This window comes from Bos taurus, chromosome 19, assembly GCF_002263795.3.
Source record: "Bos taurus isolate L1 Dominette 01449 registration number 42190680 breed Hereford chromosome 19, ARS-UCD2.0, whole genome shotgun sequence".
In the NCBI taxonomy this organism is placed as follows: domain Eukaryota; kingdom Metazoa; phylum Chordata; class Mammalia; order Artiodactyla; family Bovidae; genus Bos; species Bos taurus.
In genome coordinates, this window is record NC_037346.1 from 26856453 (window position 1) to 26867227 (window position 10775).

Here is a 10775-nt window from a genome sequence, read left to right on the forward strand (position 1 = left end):
TGAATCCTACACTTCCCAGTTCCAAATAACCAGTCCACACAAAGTTTCAAGTATTTGTCCTTTTCCTACTCCCTGATGGCTCAGCAGGTAAAGAATCTGCCTTCCATGCAGGAGACACAGGAAACGTGGGATCGATCCTTGGGTTGGGGAGAACCCCCTGGAGAAGGAAATGGCAACCCACTCTAGTATTCTTGCCTGAGAAATCCGATGGACAGAAGAGCCTGCCAGGCTACTGTCCAATGGGTCGTAAAGAGTCGCACATGACTAAGTGACTAAGCACAAGTTACACACTACACCACTGAGGAAGTTGAAAATTATAATAATAATAATTACAGTGAATTTCAGAAGAAGGCAGGAGCTGTCTCCCCAGGGTCAGAGCTTCTTCAGCCCCCCGCGTCTATCCCTCTTCAAGCTCTCCCCATGCTTCTAAAGACTCTCCTCTCCTTCCTTTCTTCAAAATGCCCAGGCAGGACGGTTTGCGGGTCAGAGGTCTGCTGGAGGCTGGGGGAGGTGGGCGGCTACATGGTGATGTTCCGCTTTGTCTCACACACCCAGCGTTTCACTTGCTGGCAGAAATCGTCATTCCAGCGGCCCATCCCATCTGATCTCTGCACAGTCCTCGCTGGCCCCCAGCTCGTGCCCCCGCCAGTCATCGGGCTGAGCGGGATCCCAGTTCCTAGGAAGGCAGGACAAAGCTCCGCTCCAGATGGCCCCCTCATCCCAACAACCCTCACCCCCCACCTCAGAAATGCATGGCTTTTTGGGGTTCAGGGAGCCATGACTGCAGTCTTGGGAGCTGAGAATCTGGGTGAGGCGGGAGATGGTGGGAGAATTTGGTCCCTGAGGGACGAGTGGGAGTGTACCGGGGGCAGAGACCAGATGGCCATCCCCAGGACAAATTAATGGGGAGAGACAAGGAGAAGCCACTTACTTGTAGCTGTGCTTGTAGTCTGTGCCGTCCACCCATTTCCAGGAGCCATCGCTGTCAGTGAGACCTATCCAGACTCTAAAGGGGTTTGTGTGTTGTACAATGAACTTCTGGAAAACAGGTGGGAGGGAAGTTTCTAGTCCCTTGTGCCTCCATTCAGGCCTTAGCTGTGGCGCCCTCACCCCACCCCCAGTCTGATCTGTCCCCACCTTGAAGCAACAGCTCCCAATACAAGTTCCTGGCTTTTTCTTCTGCAACCGTATCTATTATTTAGTGAACATTTACTGGGCTAAACATTGTACTAATTGCTTTACAAGGATTATCTTATTTCATCCCCATAACGCTCTGTAAATTGGACACCCTAATGGTTTACACTTTACACGTGAGATTAAGGAACTGAGGGTATCTGTGGAGCCCAGGGTAACAACCCAGGGTCTGAGTTGGTGACCCTTGTCCCCTGACCTGGCCTCCCACTTCATTCCTAACTCACGGCTGCTAGACCCCTATTCTAATCTTTTCCCTGTCTTCTGCCCACAACCTCAAACTCTGGGATCCTGACCCCTGCCACCCTCAGGGTGACCCAATGACCCAGTAAAGATCTGGGTTTCACTTGCCTCTCACGTACATTTATCTGCTCCTACTTCTACATACAGGTTTACCTGGTGGCTCAGATGGTAAAGAATCCGCCTGCAATGCAGGAGACCTGGGTTCAATCCCTGTCTTGGAAACATCCCCTGGAGAAGGCAACAGCTACCCACTTCAGTATTCTTGCCTGGAGAATCCCATGGACAGAGGAGTATGGCAGGCTACAGTCCACAGGGTTGCAGAGTCAGACGCAACCGAGCAACTTTCACTTTCACTTCACTTCTACATACAGCTGCCACGTCTGTTGTTCTCCAGGCCCTACAGCTTCCAAGCTCGGACCCACTGCTCAGAGCTCTGTTATGACTTGGCTACAGGGGCTCTGGCAGTCTGGCTGAAAATAAGAAGATGCCCTATATGTGAGGGACAGCCAAGCTGTCCAGCTGGTGGGCGTGGGACAAAAGTGGTTTTTGAGATAGCTTCCCAGGATCCATGCATACCTCCTAAGAGGAAGTGGCTTTCTCTTAAGAGATATGGCTCTTTCTGAGGCCTTAAGAGGGAGGCGTGGCGTGCTGCAATTCACGGGGTCACAAAGAGTCAGACACGACTGAGCAACTGAACTGAACTGAGGCCTTAAGCCCCCTGGCTTGGGAGGGCAGCAGCATAGAGTGTGGTCACCTTGTTTTATGAAGGAAGCAGAGGGGGTCGGTTCACCAACATGCATATGTAGCAGTTTCCTTTGATATCATATGAAGGGTCTCCAACTGCATCTGGAGGAAACTTTCCTAATTCCACTTTCCCTTCCTAGACACCTAATTAAAACTGCAGTTAGTCACCTCATCTGAAGGCAGATACAGTAGCATTCTTGAATTCTAGACTCCTGCAAATAGTCAATATCCTGTACGTGAAGGGACAGCTCTCAAGGGCTCCTAGGGCTGTTCCCCAAATTCAGGAGGGTCAACGAAGCTGGAGGGAAAATGTCTGGAGGCAAGATATTCTCTTTGCTGCTGCCCACTGCCCCAGTCCCCTCTTCCCATCACCACAAGAAGTTGAATAACTGAATGAACAATACAAAGCATCAATATCCAGCCCCCTGTGTTGAAGACTGAGTGTGTGTGCACGTGTGTGCTCAGTCATGTCCGACTCTTGGTGACCTCATGGTCTGTAGCCCACTAGGCTCCTCTGTCCATGGACTTTTCCAGGCAAGAGTACTGGAGTAGGTTGCCATTTCCTACTCCAGAAGATCTTCCCAACCCAGGGACTGAACCCGCATCTCCTGTATCGTCAGGCAGATTCTTTACCACTGCGCCACCTGGGAAACCCAGGTGAAGACTGAGGGGAGGGATGAAATAGTGTCAGATGATCAGAAAAGACAGTCCATGAGAACACTTCTGCCCTATTCATGAGTAAATAACAGGCAAGAAAGAATTCAGCCCATTCAAAGAAGGAGCCTGGGGGAGTTTTATCATGGAAACTGAGAAAAAATAAAGAGGATGGAAAGGAAGAGGAGGAAGAAAAAAGCACTGTGATATCAAGAAGAGAAGTGAAAAATATACTTTGTAAAGAAAGCATGTTTCTAAACCTAAGAAGCTATTGGAGAATAGCTTATATCCTCAGAAACATTAAAGAGGAGATGAACGACATAAAACTACAAAAGAAGAATCAAAGAAGAAAGATAACAATGATAAATAAAGAGAAGAAACTGAAAATTTTGAGCTACATTAAAAAAAAAAAACCTCAACAAAAAATCAAGTCTGAGATACAAAAGACAGTCATGAAAAAAGAGCCCAGAAAACTAAGGAAAAGAGAGAAAGAAGGTGAAGTGAAGTCACTCAGTCGTGTCCAACTCTTTCTGCGATCCCATGGGCTGTAGCCTACCAGGCTCCTCAGTCCATGGAATTTTCCAGGCAAGAGTACTGGAGTGGGTTGCCATTTCCTTCTCCAGGGGATCTTCCTAACCCAGGGATCGAACCCAGGTCTCCTACACTGCAGGCAGACGCTTTACCATCTGAGCCACCAGGGAAGCCCAATATTTCTTTGAGCCCCTTTTTTGGGGCAGGGGAGGCAAGAATACTGGAGTGGGCTGCTCCCTTCTCCAGGAGATCTTCCCAACCCAGGGATTGAACCCTGGTCTCCCGCATTGTAGGCAGATGCTTTTAAACAGTAACGAGATGAAGGCTATGGAGGGTAGACAATGGAGATCATTTTGAATGGTGTGCTCCAGAGGAAAAGAGAACAAATGGGCAAGAAAAACTATTCAAATAAATGGCTTAAGAAAAATTTCCAAAACATATGAAAATCTAACTTTATGTGTTAAAAGAACTCTCCTAGCCTCAGAGCAAAAATACAGAGAATGTACAACACTGGAATATATCTGAGATTAATGAAATTCAAAGAAAAACTATTTGCACATACATGTAAGGAATGTGAGAGAGATATGAACGAGGCGTTATAAACTTCAAAGTTGCTAAGAGACTAGATCTGAATTGTTCTCAGTGAAAAAGAAATGATAATTGTGTGACATGGTAAAGGTAAGAGCTAATACTACTTTATTCATCATATTGCAATATGTAAATATATCAAACCAGGGTGTTGTGCACCTCAAACTTACAGGGTTACATGTCAATGATATCTCAATTTTAAAACCGAGAAAAGATTGAGGTGTGAGAAGAAGTGTACTGGTTTCCTCATCTTTCTCATGAAAGTTATATAAATTCTTTTATTTTTTAAAGCCAAGAAGTTTCAGCCCATTATTTAAAGTTATGACAGTAATTACTAGTGTAGCTAAAAACAAGCCACATTTAGTCCAAAATAACACAGTGGAGAAACCAAAAATAATACATCTCACATAGCAAATGGGAGAAAATAAAAGAAGCATATAAAACAGAAAAGAATTAGACTGATTAAAGATATGTATTTTAAAATAAATGCAAGTGCGAGAGCCCAGAAATAAACCCACACACCTACGGTCAATTAATCTACGACAAAGGCGGCAAAAATATACAATGGAGAAAAGACAGTCTCTTCAACACGGTGGTGTTGGGAAAACTGGACAGCTACATGTACATCAATGAAATTAGAACACTCCCCCACACCATATACAAAAATAAACTCAAAATGGTTTAAAAACCTAAATATAAGACACGACACCCTAAAACTCCTAGAAGAGAACATAGGCAAAATATTCTGGGACATAAATCACAGCAGTATTTCTTAGACCAGTCTCTCAAGGCAAAAGAAATAAAAGCAAAAATAAACAAATGGGACCTAATCAAACTTAAAAGCTTTTGCACAGCAAAGAAAACTATCAACAGAACAAAAAGACCACTTATGGAATGGAAGAAAATATTTGCAAATGATGCAATTAACAAGGGGTTAATATTAAAAATATAAAAACAACTCATACAACTCAACATCAAAAAAACAACTCAACAAAAAAATTGGCAGAAGACCTAAACAAACATTTCTCCAAAGAAGACATACAGATGGCCAGCAGGTACATGAAAAGATGCTCAACATTGCAATTACTGCTGCTGCTGCTGCTGCTAAGTCACTTCAGTCGTGTCTGACTCTGTATGACCCCACAGATGGCAGCCCACCAGGCTTCCCCGTCCCTGGGATTCTCCAGGCAAGAACACTGGAGTGGGTTGCCATTTCCTTCTCCAATGCATGAAAGTGAAGTCGCTCAGTCGTGTCCAACTCTTAGCGACCCCATGGACTGCAGCCCACCAGGCTCCTCCATCCATGGGAGTTTCCAGGCAAGAGTACTGGAGTGGGGTGCCATTAAGGGTGGCTAAACAATAGAGTAGCATCATTTATGGGGGGTGGGGGTGCCTAAAAAATTATCAATACTCAGGATGAATCCAAGATTAATTAAATCAGAACCTTTGAGTGCAAGATCAAGTGTCAATATGTTTTAAACTCCTCAAGAGGTTACAATACACTGCGATGGCTGAGAATCATTCATCTAAAACAGAGACTCAAAACGGTTGGAAATAAGAGGGATGGGCAGAGATACACGAAGCAAATGTAAGTGAAAAGAAATCAAGGACCAGTCCCTTCATATCACATGAAGATGAATTCAAGGCAAAAAGCATTAATCAGGACACTGATGTTCATTTCACAATAATAAAGGTACCATCCCATCCTCCATAAAGTTGTAGGTAGCATGAACTTGTGAGCCAAATCACAGACTGAGTCTTAGGTTGATTCACATGAAACTTTATAGGCCAATACTGATAGAATATTGGCAATTTCAACCTGATCAGTAAAGTAAAATATGTCCGTAATCCATATCCATATATATATCTCTACCCTCACCTCAAAGTGGGGATAACAAGAGTGCCTGCTCCATAGGGTTGTGAGGGTTAAAGCAATGGATATATGAAAGTGCCTGACACATAGTGAGGGCTCAGTAAATGTTATCTTTAATACCCTCCTTTGCCCGAACATGTCCACTTGTTCGAATGGGTTGAGTCTTCCCTCTGGACTTTGGAGTTGTGATCTGGTGGCAGCAGTGGGCAGGGAGACTCGGGGTGCTTTGGAGGGACCCAGTAACTCATGCCAGGTGTGTTCCTGTGAATCCCACCCACTCTGTCCCTTTCACGCAAAGACCCATCACGTTCCCCAGGCCAGCACAGAGCAAGCAGGGACTGTCAGCGCCTCCACAGTGTTCTCCACAGAAGTCCTGGCCCTTTAGTTCATCCTGCCACTCATTCTGTCTCCTGCCCTGATCCTCATCACCTGGTCTCCTGGCTCCTATCCTTTGCCCTGGCTCCTGGATGTAATCTCCCACCTCTTAGAATCAATGGCTGCTCCATCATGAACCTCCCAGAGTGGGGACAGATTTCTGCTTCTAGTTTCTTCCTCGGGTTAGAAAAAAATAACAAAACAAGCCTGACCCAGCCTCCCAGAGTTTGCATTCCCAAGGTTTCCTCCTGCCTTTGGGAAGGTTGTGGTTTCACCTGTTCCTCTCTGGAGTTGATGACCACGAGGTGGGCATTCTCCAGCTGGCAGTACTTCTCAGCCTCGAGCCAGGGCTTCCCTGAGCGAGAGAACCAGTAGCAGCTGCCATCATGGTCCACCCAGTTCACTGGGCAGCATTCTGTGCCTGAGGGGGTTGGAGGGACAGAAGGAGATAAGATCCAGCTGGAGGGGACACGCAGAGGGACTGGAGACGCTCACCCCCCAACCCCGCCCCACCACATCCCTACCATTGCTCTGGAAGTGTGCCATCTGACAAGTCAGTGTGCGCAGATCCATGGGGAAGTGCTTCAGATGGAGCCGCAAAGTGGCATGATCTAAGGGTCAGAGTGTGGCAAGGGTGTGGTAGGCCATGTGCATGGCCCACTGACCAGGACTCCAGCGTCTGGCTGGGGAGATACACGCTAGCACACACACGCACACTCAGGACAGAGTCTCTGACCTGCTTTCAGGTCTTGCTGCTGTTTTCCCAGCTTGGCTTCCAGAAGTCTCACCTTGTCACCGGCGAAGCCTCCTGCAACAGAGGAAAGTTAACCTGTCTCCTTTCCACTCTGCCTCCCCAACATTTCTCCATCCTCATGCCACTGACACGTCAGTCCGGGCCACCATCACCTTGACCTAGGATGTTGCATGCTCTGCTCTCTGTTGCATGCTCCCAACCCCACCCACTCTTCTCTTGGCTGCACGGTGGTGTTCTGAAGCACAACCTGCTCAGGCCACTCCCCTGTTAAATCCTTCCCGTAGCTCCCTGTGTTCTCAAAGTAAAGCCCCACGAGTTAGCACAGCCTGCCTGCATGGCCTGGCCCTGACCCACCTCTCTAGCCCACCCTTGGCCCACCCCTCCAGCCACACTGGAAATGTTGAGAGTCTAGGACCTGCAGTGGTCTTCCTCACGTCCTGGTCATCAGACTCTGCTCTCTACCTGGTTCCCACCTCCATCCTCTACTCTAACCCTTACTCATCCTTCATGGACCCTCGGCTCAGGAAGCAGCATCCTCGGAACCCTTGCCTGGCTTCTCAGGTTGGGTTATCCGCCCTAGTCTGTGCTTCCTTCCCAGTACCCTAAACACTCCCCTATCGGACCCAGCATGCATGCATGTGTGTTAAGTCACTCAGTCATGTCCAACTTTTTGCAACCCCATGGACTGTAGCCTTCCAGGCTCCTCCATCCTTGGGATTCTCCAGGCAAGGGTACTGTACAGTGGGTAGCCATCCCCTTCTCCAGGGAATCTTTCTGAACCAGGGATCGAACCCAGCTGTCATGTATTGCAAGTAGACTCTTTACTGTCTGAGCCACCAGGGAAGCCAGCAAGGGGCCCAGCCAACCCTCGCTGCTAAACCAACCCCTCAACCACCCAGCACATCCCAGTCTCTCCCCTTGGGGCTCACCCACTCACCGTGGGAGCTGAGATTCAGGATGTCCATCAGGGTGCCCGACGAGAAGTTGCTGAAAGCTTCCTGTAGGGTCTGCAGCTCCCCTTGCAGCTGTGCTCCTTGTCAGGAGACAAAACAGGACAAAGTGGATCGCACTCTGTCCCACCTGACAGCCCTCATCACTGTCTGTGGGATGGTCTCCTTCCCCGCCCCAGCACTGCCTCCATCTCTTCCCTATCGTGGCTCTCACTGGCCCCAGCACTGCCCGAATCCGCGCCCCCACCGCTGCCCCACCCCTGCGACCCTCACTTTGGGACCCTGTCACACAGATAGCCACCAGCAGCAGGACGTTGAAGACCAGGACAAGCAGACTGAGGCGGAACTTGGAGCAGAGACGCTGCAGCACAAGAGGCTGGGGAGGAGGCATCCCTGCAAGAGAAGGGGTGTCAGGACAAGGGGCATCAGAGGCAGGGGGCCAGAGAGCCAACCTCATGGAGCGTCAGAGGAGCAGAGCCTGAAGAAGTACAGCCTTGCTGGGTGAGGGCAGGCGGAGAAAGTAGATTCCGAAATGAAAAACACTCTGGATAAAATTAATAGATGAGACAGGCATATGTCTCAATGAACTTGGAGGCATAGCAACAACAACTGTATAAAAAGAAACGCCAGGAAAGAAAAGAATCCCACACTCCCCCATAAAATAGAAAGAGCACCAATGAGCTGTGGGATCATTAATATATGCATAATTGATGGAAAGGGGAGCTGGAGAGGCAGAAAGAAATTTTTTTTGAGGAAACAATAGCCAGTGTATCTCCAAATCTTCTGAAAACTCTAGGCCTATAAAAGCCTGGGAAGAGTGGAAGCTGCTCCCAGGTGAGCAGGTGCCAGCTGTCAACCCACTTTCAGGCAGCAGAGGCTGCTAGAGGCTGGCTGATGGTTGCACCCCTCAGGCACGCTCTGCCAGGCTGTCCATCCTGCCTCTTTCAGGCGAGCCCCCTGTCCCATGAAATCCAAAACCGCTGGACTCTCTCCAAGCCTCCTGCTGAAACACGAATCCTCTCATTCTCAGAAGATCCAACAATATCCAAAGTTACTTTTGTGTGTTCACTACCTACCAGGCAGCTTGTGGGACCTGAAGGGGCAGAGGGGTGTAGGTGGGTGTGGCCTCTGCCCCACGCAGCCTGTTGAAAAGGCTTGTGAACCTGCTGCCAGGGAAAGGAGAAGCCTGGTGGGACAGCAGCCTTCTCCCCTGCCCAGCTCCCACCCTCAGCTGCAACAGGGGCAGTTCTTCCAGCCTCAGGCAGGAAGGGGTCCCTCTTCCCAGCCCAGGCTAACCAGTCCCCCTCCTTGAGCTTCAACCCCCAACCCCTCCTGGTCTCCACAGAGCTTCACTCCATCACCACCACCCACACCTGACATCCCCTCCCACATCCCGGCTCCCGCCCTTCACCTTGGAAATGGCTCAGCTCTTTCTCGCCTGAAAACTTTCTCCTAGACACTTGGGGACTTTGGTCAAGATTTGCTAGAGAAAGATCCAGGCAGGGGGCTTGGAGGGGAAATTTCTCTGTGTCCTTTCCCTCCAACACACCCTTCCCCTACCCGCCATCACACACAGCACATACTGGTCAGGTTGGAAGGAAGAGGGGAGACCCCTTTCCTGGGATCCTGGGGGTGGAGAAGGGGGTGAGGTCAGAGGATAGTCCCTGGTCATAGGGTGAATGTGACAAAGGCCTCAGAGGGACAGAGAGTGACTGGGAGCTAGACTAGGGTGGAGCAGAGCCCCAGATACCAGACACTTGCCTTTCCAGAATGGTTCTCTCCTGGGGCTGTGCCCACAAGTGCCTGGGCCCTCGCCTCTGCCGAGCTGGTGGTCATTCTCCTCGGAGTCCAGCTGCTGGATGTCCTGGAAGTCCCTGGCCATGCTGGGTCCTGGGTGTGGCTGGACCCTGCCTGGGTTCAGGGCTGCTTTAGGGCTGGGACTGAGTTGGGGTTGATGCTCGTGCTAAGATGCTAATTGAGGTGGAGGCTGATGGATGTAGGCTCAGAGTGGGTCTAGGCGATGGCTTGGGTTGGATCTGAGGTTGGAGGGGAGATGGAAGCTGAAATGCTGCTGGGTCCCATCCCCTCTCAGGAGACCGCTTGGGCCTCGAGCCTCCCCTCCACACATGCCAATCACCCCACAACTTCCCATCGACTCCCCCCCACTGTCTCTGAACCAGGGTCTGTCTAATCCCAGACATCCCCAGGCCCACCTGCCTCCCCAGTGACCTCAGTTTACCTGTTCAAGGTCTAGAAGGCCGCCCAGGCCCCAGGACGCAGGAGGGCTTGAACCAGGAGAACTGGGGACCAGGTGGTGCTGGAGGAGAGGAGGGAAGGGGTGAGCACCATTTCAGGTGAGGGCCCTGAACCCGTGTGCCTGAGTGTCCAAGCGCTTCTAACTTGGCATCTCCTGCCCCTGGGACTTTGGACAGTAAACAGAGTGGAAACTGAGTTGGAAACTCAGTCAATATGTGGTGGGGGCAGAGGGCAGGACTGTGTCTCTGTCCTTCACAGAGAAGGGGTCTCCTGGCCTGACCCTTCTACCCTCGGAAGCTAGTCACCTCACTCTTCACGGAACATTTGGGAGGGGGGCCAGCCAGGAGGAACCAGGGTGCAATTGGCTATTTCCTCTCTATCCCACTCCCATTTCACTTCCTGCCTCAGATTCCTGGAATTGTTAGTCAGACAACCCTGATGAGGATTGGAGGGGCCACTTCTGTGCTCTTGCCCAATCTGGCATCTGAGCCAAGGCCCCACGTCCTGTAGGCCCAGCCATCAGGCTTCCCAGCTTTGGGCCAACTGGCTTCACTCTCCATGGGAGTAAAGCCCCTCAGAGACTGGAAATTCAGGGAGGGCAGAGAAGAGGGAAGAG

At 49.8% G+C, this 10775-nt stretch overlaps 1 protein-coding gene across 1 annotated transcript; it reads right to left on the bottom strand.

The window, feature by feature from the left end:
- Positions 1-299: 299 nt before the first annotated feature.
- ASGR2 (asialoglycoprotein receptor 2) lies at positions 300-10278 on the bottom strand. The gene is given in 10 exon segments (NM_001075952.3): positions 300-591; positions 593-676; positions 932-1038; positions 6475-6620; positions 6724-6810; positions 6936-7007; positions 7891-7986; positions 8177-8296; positions 9665-9814; positions 10143-10278. Coding segments are annotated over 9 exon segments (906 nt in total). The 5' UTR covers positions 9786-9814; positions 10143-10278; the 3' UTR covers positions 300-518.
- Between the last annotated feature and the right edge of the window lie 497 nt (positions 10279-10775).